The sequence below is a fragment of the Amphiura filiformis genome, unplaced genomic scaffold (genome assembly GCF_039555335.1).
Source record: "Amphiura filiformis unplaced genomic scaffold, Afil_fr2py scaffold_25, whole genome shotgun sequence".
Classification (NCBI taxonomy): Eukaryota; Metazoa; Echinodermata; class Ophiuroidea; order Amphilepidida; family Amphiuridae; genus Amphiura; species Amphiura filiformis.
In genome coordinates, this window is record NW_027305489.1 from 815370 (window position 1) to 836346 (window position 20977).

Below are 20977 nucleotides of genomic sequence, written 5' to 3' on the forward strand. Positions count from 1 at the left end.
GTTTATCAATGCGTACATCAGGGGTAGATAGCTAACATGTTACAAGTAGTTTATCAACACCTACATCAGGGGCAGATAGCTCACATGTTACAAGTAGTTTATCAACACCTACATCAGGGGCAGATAGCTCACATGTTACAAGTAGTTTATCAACACCTACATCAGGGGCAGATAGCTCACATGTTACAAGTAGTTTATCAACACCTACATCAGGGGCAGATAGCTCACATGTTACAAGTAGTTTATCAACACCTACATCAGGGGCAGATAGCTCACATGTTACAAGTAGTTTATCAACACCTACATCAGGGGCAGATAGCTCACATGTTACAAGTAGTTTATCAACACCTACATCAGGGGCAGATAGCTCACATGTTACAAGTAGTTTATCTATGCCTACATCAGGGGTAGATGGCTCACATGTCACAAGTAGTTTATCAACACCTACATCAGGGGTAGATAGCTAACATGTTATAAGTAGTTTATCAATGTGTACATCAGGGGTAGATAGCCCAGCCCACATGTTACAAGTAGTTTATCAATGCCTATATCAGGGGTAGTTAGCTAACATGTTACAAGTAGTTTATCAATGCCTACATCAGGGGTAGATAGCCCACATGTTACAAGTAGTTTATCAATGCCTATATCAGGGGTAGATAGCTAACATGTTACAAGTAGTTTATCAATGCGTACATCAGGGGTAGATAGCTAATGTTACAAGTAGTTTATCAATGCGTACATCAGGGGTAGATAGCCCACATGTTACAAGTAGTTTATCAACACCTACATCAGGGGCAGATAGCTCACATGTTACAAGTAGTTTATCAACACCTACATCAGGGGCAGATAGCTCACATGTTACAAGTAGTTTATCTATGCCTACATCAGGGGTAGATGGCTCACATGTCACAAGTAGTTTATCAACACCTACATCAGGGGCAGATAGCTCACATGTTACAAGTAGTTTATCAACACCTACATCAGGGCAGATAGCTCACATGTTACAAGTAGTTTATCAACACCTACATCAGGGGCAGATAGCTCACATGTTACAAGTAGTTTATCAACACCTACATCAGGGGTAGATAGCCCACATGTTACAAGTAGTTTCCCTGGCTGAAATTTGATACACTTTTGATACACCACTTTACGTATGAAAAATGTATGAAATAAAAGGCTTTGAATTGGAACCCTCATTTCATACACTTTTATGTATCAAAACTGTATCAAATTAACATTGCATACACATGTTATACATATCAAAAGTGTATCAAATGCCAAGATAATGTATCAAAAAAGTATCAAATGAAGTGTATCCTTTCATTTCATACATATTTGATACATAATTATATCAAAAGTGTATCAAATAAGTAACTGTATCAAATCAGGGTTCCAATTTAAACTGTATCAAATTAGCGTTCAAATTTTTATCCTTTCATTTCATACACATTTCATACATAATTTATATCAAAAGTGTATCGAATATGTTACTGTATCAAATGAGGGTTCCAATTTAAACTGTATCAAATTAGCATTGAAATTTTTATCCTTTCATTTCATACACATTTCATACATAATTTATATCAAAAGTGTATCGAATACGTTACTGTATCAAATGAGGGTTCCAATTTAAACTGTATCAAATTTTCGTTGAAATTTTTATCCTTTCATTTCATACACATTTCATACATAATTTATATCAAAAGTGTATTGAATATGTTACTGTATCAAATGAGGGTTCCAATTTAAACTGTATCAAATTTATGCGTCAAATTTTTATCCTTTCATTTCATACACATTTCATACATAATTTATATCAAAAGTGTATCGAATATGTTACTGTATCAAATGAGGGTTCCAATTTAAACTGTATCAAATTTGCATTCAAATTTTTATCCTTTCATTTCATACACATTTCATACATAATTTCTATCAAAAGTGTATCGAATATGTTACTGTATCAAATGAGGGTTCCAATTTAAACTGTATCAAATTTATGTTCAAATTTTTATCCTTTCATTTCATACATATTTCATACATAATTATATCAAAAGTGTATGAAATATGTAACTGTATCAAATCAGCGTTCCCAATTTAAACTGTATCAAATTAACATTCAAATTTTATCCTTTCATTCCATACACATTTCATACATAATTTATATCAAAAGTGTATCGAATATGTTACTGTATCAAATGAGGGTTCCAATTTAAACTGTATCAAATTTATGTTCAAATTTTTATCCTTTCATTTCATACACATTTCATACATCATTTATATCAAAAGTGTATTGAATATGTTACTGTATCAAATCAGGGTTCCAATTTAAACTGTATCAAATTAACATTCAAATTTTTATCTTTTCATTTCATACACATTTCATACATCATTTATATCAAAAGTGTATCCAATATGTGACTGTATCAAATGAGGGTTCCAATTTAAACTGTATCAAATTAGCATTGAAATTTTTATCCTTTCATTTCATACACATTTCATACATCATTTATATCAAAAGTGTATCAAATATGTTACTGTATCAAATGAGGGTTCCAATTTAAACTGTATCAAATTTGCGTTCAAATTTTTATCCTTTCATTTCATACATAATTTATATCAAAAGTGTATGAATATGTTACTGTATCAAATCAGGGTTCCAATTTAAACTGTATCAAATTAGCGTTCAAATTTTTATCCTTTCGTTTCATACACATTTCATACATCATTTATATCAAAAGTGTATCAACACATTTCATACATCATTTATATCAAAAGTGTATCGAATATGTTACTGTATCAAATGAGGGTTCCAATTTAAACTGTATCAAATTAGCGTTGAAATTTTTATCCTTTCATTTCATACACATTTCATACATAATTATATCAAAAGTGTAGGAAATATGTAACTGTATCAAATCAGCGTTCCAATTTAAACTGTATCAAATTAGCGTTCAAATTTTATCCTTTCATTTCATACACATTTCATACATAATTATATCAAAAGTGTATGAAATATGTAACTGTATCAAATCAGGGTTCAAATTTAAACTGTATCAAATTAGCGTTGAAATTTTTATCCTTTCATTTCATACACATTTATATCAAAAGTGTATTAAATATGTTACTGTATCAAATGAGGGTTCCAATTTAAACTGTATCAAATTAGCGTTGAAATTTTTATCCTTTCATTTCATACACATTTCATACATAATTATATCAAAAGTGTAGGAAATATGTAACTCTATCAAATCAGCGTTCCAATTTAAACTGTATCAAATTAGCGTTCAAATTTTATCCTTTCATTTCATACACATTTCATACATAATTTTATCAAAAGTGTATGAAATATGTAACTGTATCAAATCAGCGTTCCAATTTAAACTGTATCAAATTAGCGTTGAAATTTTATCCTTTCATTTCATACACATTTCATACATAATTTATATCAAAAGTGTATCGAATATGTTACTGTATCAAATCAGCGTTCCAATTTAAACTGTATCAAATTAGCGTTGAAATTTTGATCCTTTCATTTCATACACATTTCATACATAATTATATCAAAAGTGTATCAAATATGTCACTGTATGAAATCAGCGTTCCAATTTAAACTGTATCAAATTAGCATTGAAATTCTTATCCTTTCATTTTATACACATTTTATACATAATTATATCAAAAGTGTATCAAATATGTCACTGTATCAAATCAGCCCAATTCTAATGCTGGCCAGCGGGACCGCCCTATTTTTGATACATGCCATTTGATACACTTTTGATATAGTTTTTTGATACACTTTTGATACAGTTTTTTATACACTTTTGATAGTTTTTTGATACACTTTTGATAGTTTTTTGATACACTTTTGATACAGTTTTTTATACAATTTTGATACAGTTTTGATACACTTTTGATACAGTTTTTTATACACTTTTGATAGTTTTTCAAATTTCAAAATTGGTCCAATCAAGCTCAAATTCAACAAGAATTATCCTTACATGATCTAAACATATTTGCAAACATTAATGACCCCAAAGTGAAGGGGTCAAAGGTCAAATTTTGAAATTAGTCTAATCAAGCTCAAATTCAACACTGCCCTCTACTGCTAATGCTGACCTCTAGCACTTTCCCCCCTCACGGAGCAGCTCAATGCACTTTCCCCTATCGACGTTCAAAATTACAACGCAATAGGATAAATGTGTGAGAAAGTCTTGCAAAAAATAAGCAAAACCCAACCAAAATGGAACATACATACATCAGAGGGCCTGCTTGGAATGCAGTGCTTGTCACTGAAGTTGTTACCCTCAATAAAGAGACAAAAAGGCTACCAATAACATCTACTATACAGGCATGTGCTATATTCATGCTTAATACATATACATTGAGGCCCTATATATAATATATAGTAAGCTTACCTTATCAGAACAAAGTCAGATATTTCCTCTTTAATCACAGTCCCTGATTACAACTACATTGTAACCTAATGTGCAGTCTACAAGCATGTTTGTATCTTCATCATGATAAATAAAACACCATAATTTGCTCTAAAATACAGTACATTTCCAAATGCAAATCCTGGTGTTAACTGCATACATGCCACATGGGCAAATTTGAAAATGATGAGTCATTATCTAGACATGTGATCAGTTATTGATACAGTTTTGATACACTACAAAAGGTCAGTTTATGAAAGCCCAATTTGATACACTTTTGATATACCTCTAGCCACCCAAAATAAACTAAGTCCAATTTAATACGCTTTTGATACACTATAGGCAGCCAGAATTTGACCAAGTCCAATTTGATACACTTTTGATATACCTCTAGCCACCAAAAATTGACTAAGTTCAATTTGATACACTTTACATACACCAAAAAACAGGCAAAGTTCAATTTAATACACTTTTGATACACTGTATGCAGCCAGAATTTGACTAAGTCCAATTTGATACACTTTTGATATACATCTAGCACCAAAAATTTCACTTTGATACACTTTACATACACTGAAAAACTGCAAAGTCCAATTTGCTACACTTTTGATACACCACAAGCATGGCCAAAATTAACTAAGTTCAAATTCGATACACTTTTGATACATTTTTGATACAGTTAGGTGGTATTTGATACAGTTTTGATACCTTATATTTTCAGTTGATACATTTTCAATACACCTTTTGTATATCAAAACTGTATTAAATTGCTGTTTGATACAGTTTTAATACACTTTGATACACTTCTTGCTGTATAGAATTTCTGCTAGGGTTATCAATGCGTACATCAGGGGTAGATAGCCCACATGTTACAAGTAGTTTATCAATGCGTACATCAGGGGTAGATAGCCCACATGTTACAAGTAGTTTATCAATGCGTACATCAGGGGAAGATAGCCCACATGTTGCAAGTAGTTTATCAATGCGTACATCAGGGTAGATAGCCCACATGTTGCAAGTAGTTTATCAATGCGTACATCAGGGGAAGATAGCCCACATGTTGCAAGTAGTTTATCAATGCGTACATCAGGGGTAGATAGCCCACATGTTGCAAGTAGTTTATCAATGCGTACATCAGGGGTAGATAGCCCACATGTTACAAGTAGTTTATCAATGCGTACATCAGGGGTAGATAGCCCACATGTTACAAGTAGTTTATCAATGCATACATCAGGGGTAGATAGCCCACATGTTACAAGTAGTTAATCAATGCGTACATCAGGGGTAGATAGCCCACATGTTACAAGTAGTTTATTAATGCCTACATTAGGGGTAGATAGCTCACATAGTTTATCAATGCGTACATCAGGGGTAGATAGCCCACATGTTACAAGTAGTTTATCAATGCCTACATCAGGCGTACATCAGGGGTAGATAGCTCACATGTTACAAGTAGTTTATCAACACCTACATCAGGGGCAGATAGCTCACATGTTACAAGTAGTTTATCAACACCTACATCAGGGGCAGAATGCGTACATCAGGGGTAGATAGCTAACATGTTACAAGTAGTTTATCAATGCGTACATCAGGGGTAGATAGCCCACATGTTACAAGTAGTTTATCAATGCCTATATCAGGGGTAGATAGCTAACATGTTACAAGTAGTTTATCAATGGTCGTGCATCATGAATTGGGGTATTGGAAAAGGTGGAGGCGTTACATTTTTTCATTTTATTCAGGACGTTTTGTCCTAGATCTCAAGAATGGAGAGGGGTACTGAACTAGTTTTGGTCTTATTTTGTTGCTTATTTATCTAGCTCAAATTGTGGAAAGAAGGAACATCACACTTTATTTACTTCTTGAGATATTGCAGTTCAAATGATGTGAAGTCAGGGGTGGAGGATCCTACGGTTGAGGATCCTACGGTTGAGGCATGTGTTAAAGTATAGGGAATGTTGATTTTAGCGCCTCACAAATATATTTTTACTGTAACTTCATAACCCAGTAAGGTATTGAGATGGATTATGTACCATTGTTTTGGTATTTATGTCTAGTTTGAAATGTGACCAGTTTTACTCCAAGCTAAGTTAATTTGTTGCAAGTGTGCTGCATTCTGTGTCATGGGTTCTAGGCTTTTCCTATACGTTACTGTGTTAAGTATTCATTTATGCTCCGAAATGTTCCAAGGTCATATTTCTTGAAGGAGTTACCCTACTGCTGTAATTGTTTACATTTTTTGGATGGAAATTTGATGAGGAATTCAAATATGTCATTGGTTTTTGTGTAGGTCATGAAGGAAAAAAGTTTTGATTGATTATGTAATAAAAATCATAAAAATTATGTACGACTTTTGAACACCCTGTATCTCAGTTGGGCAACATAACTCATCATTACAAGTTTGCTTTTTTTGGGAGCCTACAATGTTATTAGCACATCTAAAAAGGTTTCAGCAGAACAGGAATTTTTGCTAGTAAATAAGAGAGGAACAAAATTGTATACTTTTTGAACCAAAATTTAACTTTTCCACCCTATATGACATTTGTGGCACCCTGTATATTGACCAATTGTTTGTACATGTGTATTCCTGGTATCCTAAGCTTTACAGTGATATATAATTTTATAGGGTTTTGATGAACAGTTTATGAATTAGATCAGTCTAAGTACAAAAACATGCAAATTGTTCAAATTTTTAGTATGTAACGCATTTGGCCCCCAATTCATGGCGCACGACCCAATGCCTACATCAGGGGTAGATAGCTAACATGTTACAAGTAGTTTATCAATGCCTACATCAGGGGTAGATAGCCCACATGTTACAAGTAGTTTATCAATGCCTATATCAGGGGTAGATAGCTAACATGTTACAAGTAGTTTATCAATGCCTACATCAGGAGCAGATAGCCCACATGTTACAAGTAGTTTATTAATGCCTACATTAGGGGTAGATAGCTCACATAGTTTATTAATGCGTACATCAGGGGTAGATAGCCCACATGTTACAAGTAGTTTATCAATGCCTACATTAGGGGTAGATAGCTCACATAGTTTATCAATGCGTACATCAGGGGTAGATAGCTAACATGTTACAAGTAGTTTATCAACACCTACATCAGGGGCAGATAGCTCACATGTTACAAGTAGTTTATCTATGCCTACATCAGGGGTAGATGGCTCACATGTCACAAGTAGTTTAGCAACACCTACATCAGGGGCAGATAGCTCACATGTTACAAGTAGTTTATCAACAGGGCAGATAGCTCACATGTTACAAGTAGTTTATCAACACCTACATCAGGGGCAGATAGCTCACATGTTACAAGTAGTTTATCAACACCTACATCAGGGGCAGATAGCTCACATGTTACAAGTAGTTTATCTATGCCTACATCAGGGGTAGATGGCTCACATGTCACAAGTAGTTTATCAACACCTACATCAGGGGTAGATAGCTCACATGTTATAAGTAGTTTATCAATGCGTACATCAGGGGTAGATAGCCCACATGTTACAAGTAGTTTATCAATGCCTATATCAGGGGTAGATAGCTAACATGTTACAAGTAGTTTATCAATGCCTACATCAGGGGTAGATGGCCCACATGTTACAAGTAGTTTATCAATGCCTATATCAGGGGTAGATAGCTAACATGTTACAAGTAGTTTATCAATGCCTACATCAAGGGTAGATAGCCCACATGTTACAAGTAGTTTATCAATGCCTATATCAGGGGTAGATAGCTAACATGTTACAAGTAGTTTATCAATGCCTATATCGGGGGTAGATAGCTAACATGTTACAAGTAGTTTATCAATGCCTACATCAGAGGCAGATAGCTCACATGTTACAAGTAGTTTATCAACACCTACATCAGGGGCAGATAGCTCACATGTTACAAGTAGTTTATCAACACCTACATCAGGGGCAGATAGCTCACATGTTACAAGTAGTTTATCAACACCTACATCAGGGGCAGATAGCTCACATGTTACAAGTAGTTTATCTATGCCTACATCAGGGGTAGATGGCTCACATGTCACAAGTAGTTTATCAACACCTACATCAGGGGTAGATAGCTAACATGTTATAAGTAGTTTATCAATGCGTACATCAGGGGTAGATAGCCCAGCCCACATGTTACAAGTAGTTTATCAATGCCTATATCAGGGGTAGTTAGCTAACATGTTACAAGTAGTTTATCAATGCCTACATCAGAGGTAGATAGCCCACATGTTACAAGTAGTTTATCAATGCCTATATCAGGGGTAGATAGCTAACATGTTACAAGTAGTTTATCAATGCGTACATCAGGGGTAGATAGCTAACATGTTACAAGTAGTTTATCAATGCGTACATCAGGGGTAGATAGCCCACATGTTACAAGTAGTTTATCAACACCTACATCAGGGGCAGATAGCTCACATGTTACAAGTAGTTTATCAACACCTACATCAGGGGCAGATAGCTCACATGTTACAAGTAGTTTATCTATGCCTACATCAGGGGTAGATGGCTCACATGTCACAAGTAGTTTATCAACACCTACATCAGGGGCAGATAGCTCACATGTTACAAGTAGTTTATCAACACCTACATCAGGGGCAGATAGCTCACATGTTACAAGTAGTTTATCAACACCTACATCAGGGGCAGATAGCTCACATGTTACAAGTAGTTTATCAACACCTACATCAGGGGCAGATAGCTCACATGTTACAAGTAGTTTATCAACACCTACATCAGGGGCAGATAGCTCACATGTTACAAGTAGTTTATCAACACCTACATCAGGGGCAGATAGCTCACATGTTACAAGTAGTTTATCTATGCCTACATCAGGGGTAGATGGCTCACATGTCACAGGTAGTTTATCAACACCTACATCAGGGGTAGATAGCTAACATGTTATAAGTAGTTTATCAATGCGTACATCAGGGGTAGATAGCCCACACATGTTACAAGTAGTTTATCAATGCCTATATCAGGGGTAGATAGCTAACATGTTACAAGTAGTTTATCAATGCCTACATCAGGGGTAGATGGCCCACATGTTACAAGTAGTTTATCAATGCCTATATCGGGGGTAGATAGCTAACATGTTACAAGTAGTTTATCAATGCCTACATCAGGGGTAGATAGCTCACATGTTACAAGTAGTTTATCAATGCCTATATCAGGGGTAGATAGCTCACATGTTACAAGTAGTTTATCTATGCCTACATCAGGGGTAGATGGCTCACATGTCACAAGTAGTTTATCAACACCTACATCAGGGGTAGATAGCTAACATGTTATAAGTAGTTTATCAATGCGTACATCAGGGGTAGATAGCCCACATGTTACAAGTAGTTTATCAATGCCTATATCAGGGGTAGATAGCTCACATGTTACAAGTAGTTTATCTATGCCTACATCAAGGGTAGATAGCTCACATGTTACAAGTAGTTTATCTATGCCTACATCAGGGGTAGATGGCTCACATGTCACAAGTAGTTTATCAATGCCTATATCAGGGGTAGATAGCTAACATGATACTTGTAGTTCATGAATTCTTACATCAGGGGTAGATAGCTCACATGTCACAAGTAGTGTTTATCAATGTTTGCATCAGGGATAGATAGCTCATATGTCATAAGTAGTTTATTAACGCCTACATCACAACAGCAAGTTTTCGAAATTAAACTTATTTGTCTTCATATCCAAGTAAATTTGTTAGAATCTGAAATAATATTTGTGTAAAGTATAATTTAATGTACTACCGTAATTAAATTCATTGCAAAAATTGAACTACTGACCCTCCACATTTTTGTCTCTAGTCTTAGGGGCAAACAAACAATTTTTTACTGGCTTTATTATGAGAATCACAATTCCGGGCACTCAAGTTTGGTTTGGGTAGGGGTGAGCAGTTGAGAATTTTGAAAGTTGACCCATCAATATACCAATTTTTCAAGAAATTTGAACCCATTGATATACCAACAATCAAAATTTTTGGTCAAATTTAACACAAATTGAGAAAATGTTGAAAAAAAAAAGGTTGTATCCATATACCAAAATTGGCCTAGAAAAAGGGGTTATTGAAATACCAAGAGGCCAAAAATGCTATCCATGTTTGCAGCACGTCATTTGTACTGAGTACACCCCCCACCGGAGTATTTGTTTTCCTTGATTAGTCATTGAATATAAGAGATTGGTACTTACTGGTGATGGATTGCTGGTCTCCCATCCTTTCCAAGCCATTCAGCAACCTGAAAGAAATCACAAATGAAAATAGAAAAAGCAGCAGCCAGAGAAACAGCCTTCAGTTCTGATCCCTAAAAAACTGCCATGTTTATCAACAAAGAAATAAATATTTGTCAAACTACCAACCCACCTCGTAAATTATTCCTCCCTACTTTTGGCAGAATAATGCAAAGGGATGTTGATCCAAACAGTTGATAGCTGTCTGCTATTCATCAGTATGCACAGTGGCGGCACCATGGGGGGGGGCATGAGGGCAAATGCCCTCCAGTCAGAACTAAAAAACACCCAAAATTACGAACATTTCCATATTTTGCTGTAATTTTGCGCAGAATTTGGTGCTTTTGCCCCCTGAAATTCACTTTGCCCCCTCAATGGGCTATTCCAGATAAATCATGCCCACCCCCCATAGAGGAACTCGGATTTCCAGGTTTTTTTTACATGATTATGGACTGGAATTCCAGTTTTTTTCCCTACTGTACACTGGATTTCCAGGTAATTTTAAGTCATTACACAATTTACCAACCGTGGGACCCATAGAGGATATCGGATTTCCAGGTTTTTTTTACAAAATTATGGACAGGAATTCCAGTTTTTTCCCCTACTGAACCAGGATTTCCAGCTTATTTTAAGTCAACACACAATAAACAAATGTGGGACCCATAGAGGATATCGGAAATCCGGGTTTTTTTACATAATTATGGACTAGAATTCCAGTTTTTTCCCCTACTGTACAACATGCTTTTCCAGTAATATTAAGCAGATCTTTATTTCTAAGGGGCTCTACAAATCACACTCCTGTGATGCTGTTAAAGGGACCATTGAAAGAAAAACATATTTGGTATCAAAATAAAGCTAATAACATATAGAATCCATTTCTAAAATGATAAACGCAATTTTCCTTTATTTTACCCCCAAATCAGCAAATAAAGACAAAGCGCCCAATGTCGCGTCGTTCCGCCCAATTCATATGTGCAGAGACACGTGGCAACCCCTGTGACGTCAAAGTGGTTATCTTTTCCGCTGCATGGCAACACTGCATACTGACTTGGTCCTAAACCAACGCATGAACGTGTTTACAGCAATGAACTTTTATGTGCCTTTTAGGCCTAACATGTATATTAAACATGTTAAAAGGATATTATAATATAAATTACAAAGCTACAATAACTTCAATGATAGGCCTATATATAAATTCTAGCTAGGCCAACAAAATTGGCCAACAACGGGAAACATAAGTAAGTTAGGCCTAGGCCTTCATATTGATAAAGTCAAAACTGTCAGTGCTAGCTGCTCGGCGTTTGCAAGAGAGTAGGCCTATCATTTGTTTTGACTGAGGCATTCTGATATAGCAACTCTTTACTTATATTTCCTCTGAAATATCTGGTGAGGATAGGAAAGAGAAGGCAATGATGTTTCGGGTTAGCCCATGACATGCGACTTAATTTCTTTAGGCCTAATTAGCCTACCTCCCTAGGTTAGGCCGTATAAAATTAATATTTTGGTTCATGAATTGATGAGGGAGGGAGGTGTTTTTTTTTCAGTGTAAAATCAGCATTGTCTGCAGTTTTCGGTCTTTTTCAACATTGCTCGAGGAAACGATGGCGCACTTTTTTTTTCAAATGTGAGATTCTGAGGGATAAACCCCCTAGAGTAGGCCCTACCACAAAAAGACTTGGGAGTGGTCCTTGTTCTCTAATAAACTTATTTATAGGCCTATGTATGAAAAATTCATAAATCATTCCAAAGTCTAAAATAATCTGAAAAATCTAAAAAAAAAATTTCCCAGAAATTGAGGAGGGTGGGGACGAGAACCAGAACATTAATTTTATACGGCCTTAACCGCCAGGCCTAAAACGCAAGCCGATCCTGACTCCGAAGTTTGGAAGCTGAATTGCGAGTGATTAAAGTGTGTTGCTTGTTTCTAAACGGTCGCTCCGTGTAGAGACACACTTATGGGACCAGGTTCAAAGCAAAAGTCAGGCTCGGGAGAGCGAGTTGGCGGATTGTTTCCTCGCCTTGCACCACTACTGAGGTCCCGGGTTCAACTTCAAGCCACTGGCGTGCGGCCTAAAGATTCATGTGAACTTGGTTTATCTCGATCCCGCAGGCTTTCTTCGGGATTTCCAGTTTCCTCCTGCTTCTCAAAAATCGGTGATTAGTTGTTTGGTTATCAAAACTTCCTTCACCCAATGAAATTTGGGGAGCTGAAAAGATAATTGGTGGATGTTACAATCCAATTAAGTGCGGCTAGATTTGCGACAGGTTCGGCAGCATCCAGCATAGATGATGCGATCTGATTGGGATAAGTACCATGGCAGCGAAATTACAGCGCTTTGAACCCTCCGAGATCTGGGAAAAGGCGTTATTATATACAAGCCGAAATTTATTTTTATTTATTTTTAAAAGCCTATGAAAAATGAGAAACAAATTTGAAGATAAAGAACCACGAGAGGAACATATAAAGGCCACTCCAAACAATCATATGAACAATATTTACTGTCAGCCTTTAGTTTACGTTATGAAAATGCTTATAGGCCTAATCCAATCCCAACTCCCACTGATACTTGAAAGTGTCCGAGCCTTTTATCAAAGGTAGGCCTACAGTTACAAAGTTTATGTTGATTGGGTAAATCTTGTAAAATACAGCGCCCTGGCTGGATATTTCGTTTTAGAAATGACTGACATCAATTTCAGCATAGCCTAGGCCTACCACGGTCCTAACCATCCATGGATTAAAATAAGTGTAGGCCTATAGGCCTAACATTTCCCATTTGATGTTTGTACCATATGGCTTTTTGAAGGCTATATGTTATATATATCACTATATTATAGGCCTATAGGCATACTCATAATTAGTTTTATGGTTTTATATATGTAGGGCCTACATAGAGTCATCGGAATCATGGTCATGTTGACCGGGGGGTTGAATTTATGAATAAGCAAAATAGGAAGCTGCATATGCTTGATGATGATAAAAAAAACACAATTGATCGTCCCCGCCCGCTTCCTTTTCGCATGGCATTGCCACTGAGTTAGTCTGAAATGTTTAATGCTATTTTCTTTATTATAAGGGAAAACTTCTTTTTTTAAATGTTTCAAAAGTTAATAATATTGTCAATAGTTTAGATTTGCTTCTGTCCAATAAGCATTTCAATTTAGAGGCTTTGTTTTAATCATCCTCTCAGAGAACCATCAAATAACAAGAGCCTCGATCCTATCATCCTCCTCTACAAATTACACAACTAGTAATAATGTCCGGGAATAATACATAGGCCTAAATGATCCATTTGCATTGTAAAAAATAACTAATAAATGATAAATAAAAAGGCCCTCCACTTCCTCTTTTTGATAACATGTGGACAATCAACTGGAACTTTGTTTTTACTTGACCTTTAAATAATTATAAGTGGTTGTATTACCATGATTATTGCAATCGCGATCGCTGTTGTCAAATTATCCCGTTAAAAATGTCAACGCATACAAAACGCGTAACCACAATGACGTCATCAGGAAAGCGCCCAATTTTCTACTTTTGATAAATGACGCTAGCGATGTAGCGCCGGAAGGGGGTAAATCGAGTACGTTGTTTTCATTGTATTTTATTTCAAAAATAGTTAGTTTTTCAATTGTTTTAGATATTGATTCTATATTTTATGGGCTTTATTTTGATACCAAATCATATTTTCTTTCAATGGTCCCTTTAAGGAGAGCTGTAGGAGCTCTGGAGCAATTGATCTCCTTAAAAACGAGACCCATAGCACCCCCCGGATAGGACTTCCAGCTTTGACCTTTGACGTCATGAAATTCAGATTTTTACACAATACCTTTTTCAGTACTAAATTATCAATTTTCTTAGAGTTCACTCCGAAATGGCTTTTTTTCAAAAACTGAATCTGATGTTACCAATATAGGATTCTTTGACTCATTTAATTTTCAAAATACTTTTATGTACTTTGGATTACTAGCAGCTGGCCAAGGCACGAAACGCTTGAAGGTGGTGGGTGCGGAGGGGCACCAAGGTTTTGAAATCGGCATGTACTATATGATGAATTTTACGAATTATATATTTTACCTTAAATTGTGAAATTTACCCTAAAATTAATTTACCTTAAATTAGGGCCTATTTGGGCTCTATGGTAGGCTACTTGAGGGCTGAGACGAATTCGTCTCAGCTTGGGCCTACCAAAATTCTTCCGGTTCCATCCCGAGCCACTGGCTAAACATGTTTAAAAAAAGTCTATCATTATTTATAGCCCAGATTTCGTGGGTAAATCGATAGGCCTATGTTCATTCATCGTAGACCCTATGCCAAGAAAAGTTTTAGAAAAGAGTTGTAGGCCTACTGGATTTTATCGTTTGGTTCAAAGGGGTTTGCTAAACCCGCGATTCAATAGCAGCCCAATTAGACGAAATTTGGAGATTTTCATTGAATTGTCAGTTTCCACATTTTCCTGAACATTCCATAAGGGGGAAAGGGACGACTTTTCAACATTGGTGCACGCGATCTTCAGTAGGTATAGTATCCCACTGAAACTAATAGCTAAGGAAATAATTAAGTGACTTTTTGATGATATGACCCGCGATTGGGGCTGATATTTTTTTTGGCAAGCTGGGGGGGGGGGCTATTCCAGATAAAACATGCACCCCTAGAGGGCCAATAAAATGTATTCTAAAATGTCTGGAGTTCCAAAACATACTTGAGGAAGAAACATTTTTCAATTGACTAACCAAAAAAATCTGGAATTCAACAGAGGTATATAGTGGGTTTTTAAAAATGCCCAAATAAAAAGTTGGAATAGCAATAAAAGTCTGGAATTACATGGATGGGTATAGAGGGTTTCTAAAATTACACCAGTAAAAAAAAGATGGAATTGTTAAATTGACTACCAAAAAAGTCTGGAATTCCATAGAGGGTATAGAGGGTTTCTAAAATTACACAAATAAAGATAAAATAAAATACAAAAGTTGGAATTTTTCAGTTGACTACCAAAAAATCTGGAACTCCATAGAGGGTTTCTAAAATTACACAAATAAAAATAAAATAAAATAAAAGTTGGAATTTTATCAGTTGACCACCAAAAAAGTCGGAAATTCCATGTTATTTTCTAAGGTCTTTTCTGCTTCAAATTGCCATGACTGTTTCCCATTGTTCTGATAACTTATATTAAACCATATTCATTTAGGAAAACTGGTCACAATTTATTAAAATAATTTTGTCACATTAAGATTAATTTTATGTCGATGTTTATTTTACGGCCCCATTTTGTAATAGTTACTTAGGCCTAAAAAATTGTTTGATTGGTGTAACCCGACCGACCTTACAAATAGTCCCGACGCTAGACTTTTTTTTTCTTATATTTAAAAAAAATTGAAATTAAAAAAAAATGTTTAAAAAGTTCCAATTTACGCAATTTACAGCTTTAAATGTATGTAATTTTTTTTTTATTTGCCACCGACCTAACCTATTTTTTTTTTTTTTTTTGTCAATCAAACAATTTTTTTAGGCCTTACATGAAGGAACGAGGTAATCATGTTGCTTTCTCAATCCATAGCAATATTTTGTTAAACCGAGTTTTAGGTCCATGAACTGAACCACGCAAAGGGAAGCATACTCTGTCGGCAGCACACATTTTGAACATGAAAGAATTGGATTGTGAAACTCAGCTTCTTGCTTCAGTTTTTACTAAAAATTCATTAGAGCAAAGTTCTATCTTTATGTCCTTAATTATTCTTTATTTAATCCTGTTCTTTCTTTCTTGAGGCCTAGATCTGTTTTTTTTCTACCTTTCAACTCGAATATTGTTGATTTGTTGTAGCCTATTGTCAATGGATGTACTTAAGAATTCAAACTTTCTTACTTTGGTTTGAGCGGAGACTAAAATACCTAAAGCCTCAAATGTCGTTTTTATATTAAATATACCTGTATTGGAATGAAATAAATATATTATATACAGGCTACATGATAAATACACGAAGCCACAGCAAGTAGAACGAGTCCGATCATGTCACGCCGATGGTGCTTACCTTGGTACTACGCAGGTGCTCCTTTGTTAAAAGGGAATTCACTGATTGGGGACTGTCAAAAAGTTTATTATATAAATTCTTTGGGACTGTTACTTTTTAAAGTTTTTTGGAGTGGTTTCATGTCACGCCGATGGTGCTTACCTTGATACTACGCAGGTGCTCCTTTGTTAAAAGGGAATTCCCTGATTGGGGACTGTCAAAAAGCTTATATAAATTCTTTGGGGACTGTTACTTTTTAAAGTTTCAACGCCTGTATACATGCCACATATATGAAACCTCCAGTCTTGAATTACTAGTTCCAAATTGCTCCAAATGGCTTTGTTATTTACCAAGTTTTTATAAAAGCAGTGTCATAGGCTTAGGAACCAGGGGCTGGGGGTCTCTGAATACCTTTCAGCCCCCCCAAATAATCCTAGGTGAAATTTAAAATTGTGACAAAATAGAGTGAAAATGGGTGTTTGTGACCTATATTTTGCAAAATTTTCTGACTCCAAGGGGGGGGGGGGAGAGAACCCCACTCGGGCACCCCCAGAATGCCCCATAAAATATTTTTTAAATTGTCAGTCCCACCCCCATGTTAAAAATCTTCCAAAGCCAATGAGTGTTTGTCATAATGTATACATTTAGTGATCCATATGAGCCCCACTGCAGTAGACATTAGGATTTTCTGTGAAATTTTGTTGCAAAAATCTTTTACGTATTTTAATGTATGACTTTTTTTGAATTGTTATTTTTATTGACACAAGTATATATTTTCCTTTTCATACATATGCATATTGTGAAAGTGTCAAAGTTTTTTTTTATGAAATGGCACTTTATAGGTCAATAACATATCAATTTTTTTTTTTCAAATCGAGGCACTGAAATCATGCTTTTAGAATTTGCCAAAAAACATGGCCGACATGGCACAAGATCAACAGTCCAGGTAATTTTTTTTCACAACAAAATTTAAATGTTATTGGGTTAATATGCATCAAATAGTAAACTGAACTGAAAAGTTTTGTGGATTTTTTTTTCTGTAGTCATGTGTGCAGAATTCTGAAGTTTTTAGGACAAAATCGCCAAAATCCATACAAGCTGAAACTTAATCAATAATTATATAAATATTATTTTGTGTATATGTGTCAGGCTCCATAATATTTTTCACAAGTAACAGCATCAAAATATCCCGTAATTAATCTTAATTCAGCAACCTTGTCAGCAAAAATCACCATTTCCCCAACCCATCATATTGTTGGGTTTCAGTAATACACAAAATAACTGAATCACAAAAAATGCATTTTTCAACTCAAGTATGAGTATCTCAGCCCACGCCACTTTTCAGAAATGTCAGCCGGGTAAAATGATAAGATCATGAACGTGATTTTGGTCAAAAACATAGTTTTTGGTCTAAATTGTGATTTATTTTGTTCTTGTATACATGTTTTGTTTTCCTTTTCTAAAACATAACTTGTTTTGAAATTGGGAAACAAATGGTAATGATGTGGATATTTATTTGTTTCATATACATTAGGGAGGGTTCATAAATACTTTGGTAGGGGTTGGAAAAGTTGGAACCTCGGACGTCAAATTTTTTTGATCCCCCTAAAAAGGGTGGATTTTTTTATCCCCCCTTTTATGGTCTAAATTTTTTTGATCCCCCCTTCATGTCCTAAAAAGAAGCCAAAATATACATCATTATAACAGTGGCATAGATTTCTTTTTTTGACATATGGGTTGGTGAAAAATTCTTGAAGTCCAGTGAATCCAGCACCTTTTGCTGACAAAATAAGTTTATGGTGATAATGCGCAAAAAGAAAGAAAAAAAATTTCCCATATTGAAGCTAAACTGGTAAAATATAGTACAAAACTGGAATTAATTTGCACGAAGCGCTTAAAAAAATTGGCACTTTTATTTTAAAATAACCAAATATGAGGTTAATTTTGGTTAGAAACCCATATACAGGCGTCAACATTGGGGGGATGATTGTATGGATCATTGCCCCTAACAAAATATTGGGGATATTTATCCCCCACCCCAGATCATTAACTAAAAATTACTAAGTTATTACTCATTGGAGTCATAGTGTTACACACAAATTGTAAAGTGCGCACATTTTGTTGATTTGTAGTTTGGAATTACAAAATTGAATACTTAACATTCATGCGCGTGGAGCGCAAAAATTTTTGGAATGTACATGCCTTCTCATACATTTTACCCCGAATTTTACCTCAAATATTTTTGACCCCCCTATTAAGGACTGATTTTTTTATTGATCCCCTTTTTAGGACCCTTTTTTTGGGGATCCCTCCCCAATATTTTCCAACCCCCACCAAAGTATTTATGAACACTCCCTTACCAACCTAAAAATTCGGACAGGTCTATATTTCGATTGAACATCTGCATTTTGTACCATTCAAAGAACAGTAGTTTTACTTTTAGCTAGTATACAGTTAATATTGATGAGAATTTTAATATGATATTGGATTCATAGTCCCTTTTTTAAATGCTATCAAAGAGACGGATTCGTCTGACATTTGGTTTGTAATGTGGCATTGTACAGATACAAAACATGTAAAAAAAAACCAAAATCAATGTCCGGATTTTTCATTTAATATAAATTAATTTTAATATGCACTTCTTGATTTTTGCTTTTGGATTTTTAAATGTATATTAAATTTTAGAGTCCCTCTTTCAAATGTTATATAGTTATGTGTAATCTTTGTATTTCATCGCTATATGAATTTGCTGATACTTGGTCAAAATTTACATTAAAATGATCAGAAAAAAACTATTATTATCAAAATTTCAGTTTTTTGTGTCATGTTATTTATTAATCTAAAAGTATTTTAGGCGACGAAAAAACCACTCCACGGGCGGATGAAAGTTCAAGTAGGGTCGGGTGGTTTGTTTTGTGTGCTTTTTTTTAGGGGGAGGAGCTTTGTAGATACCTGGGGGAGGCTAAAATTACCCTAAAATATCCTTAAAATCTGAAGCCACATCCCCCACTTTTTTCAAAACTGGAAACCTCTGGCTACATATTTTTTATGTACCAAAAATTGCTGATTAATTCGTTTTTAGCAAACATATCGTCAAATTTGAATTTCGTTCTGGTATACCAGAACGAAATCAACACTGATCTTATGGAGCATTGTAATGCATCATGCGTATCTCGCAAACGCAAAATCGGAATCAACTGACATTTTGGGAATAAGCTATGTACGTGGATATCCACTGAAAAAATGTCATAAACAGAGGATGCTAGGATCACGAAATCATCCTTTAAGCAAAATAAATGTTTAAAAAAATTCTCAAAAACACAAATTCAGGGTCACGAGCTGTCACTGTTGGGCCCAGTATAGAAGGGTTTTTTCAGTAGCCTTTAATACTATTATTATTATTTTTCAGTAACATTTTATAAAACCTAACTAAATAGCAAAAACTGATGCTTGACTTAAAATTTGTATCCATCATTGAAAACCAATCAACTCCGGAAATCAAGCCTGTTATTAAAACCCCAAGCCAGGATAGGTAGATTTGTATTTTTTTAATACACAGAATTAAGAAAGTTCTCTCAGCTATCCTAAAATATTCTAAAAGCGCACCAGTAAATTTTAAAACAGATGATAGGAAACATAAACAGGGCTACTGCAGGAGGCAAGGTTTATGACCAAGAAATACAATATTGATTTTCCCTTTGTGTGTGTGTGTGTGTGTGCCATGTACCATGAACAATTACGTAATAGTATTGACTTTTGTTGAACTTGTTAAATGTAGGCCCTAAAAGGTCAGTGAACCCCAATAGGTCTTGCAACTCATCACTCCTACCAGAGATCTTCTCTCTGCTCACAACAAGTGAACTTGTTTTCATTTACAAAAGGGGAGGCATTTCAGACTTTGCTCAAAATTGGGAATATTGGCTCAATTTTTATAGGCTAATAAAAAAAAACTTGGAACATTTTTTGATACGAAGCTAAATTTTAGTCCAAAATTGCTTAAAAATCCAGGAAATTCATATATTTTGGTGGCTGTTTCGTTAATTTGTTTTATTTTTGGGTCACTTTATAGACGATCGGATACACATTCATACGCAAACTGAAATCAGGACTGTTTTTAACAGTTTTTCAGCTATGCCCTATTGGAATTACAGGTTCCTCTATGGCTAATTGGAATTTTAATTTTTTTTTTTGCATTTTGCAACACTTTTAAAAGTTTTTGTCACATTCCAAAAGAAATCCGAATTCCAGATTTTTTGCTCCTCACTCCTGGATTTCCAGAAATTTTTGGGGATGACTAATGG

General features: G+C 35.1%; 1 protein-coding gene across 1 annotated transcript in view; it reads right to left on the reverse strand.

Annotated features, from left to right (window-relative positions):
- The window catches only part of LOC140143635 (probable ATP-dependent DNA helicase HFM1), a 62019-nt gene that overhangs the window by 26104 nt on the left and 14938 nt on the right, over nt 1-20977 (reverse strand). Inside the window, 1 exon segment of the mRNA XM_072165450.1 lies at nt 10632-10678. Coding sequence (XP_072021551.1) covers nt 10632-10678 — 47 coding nt within the window.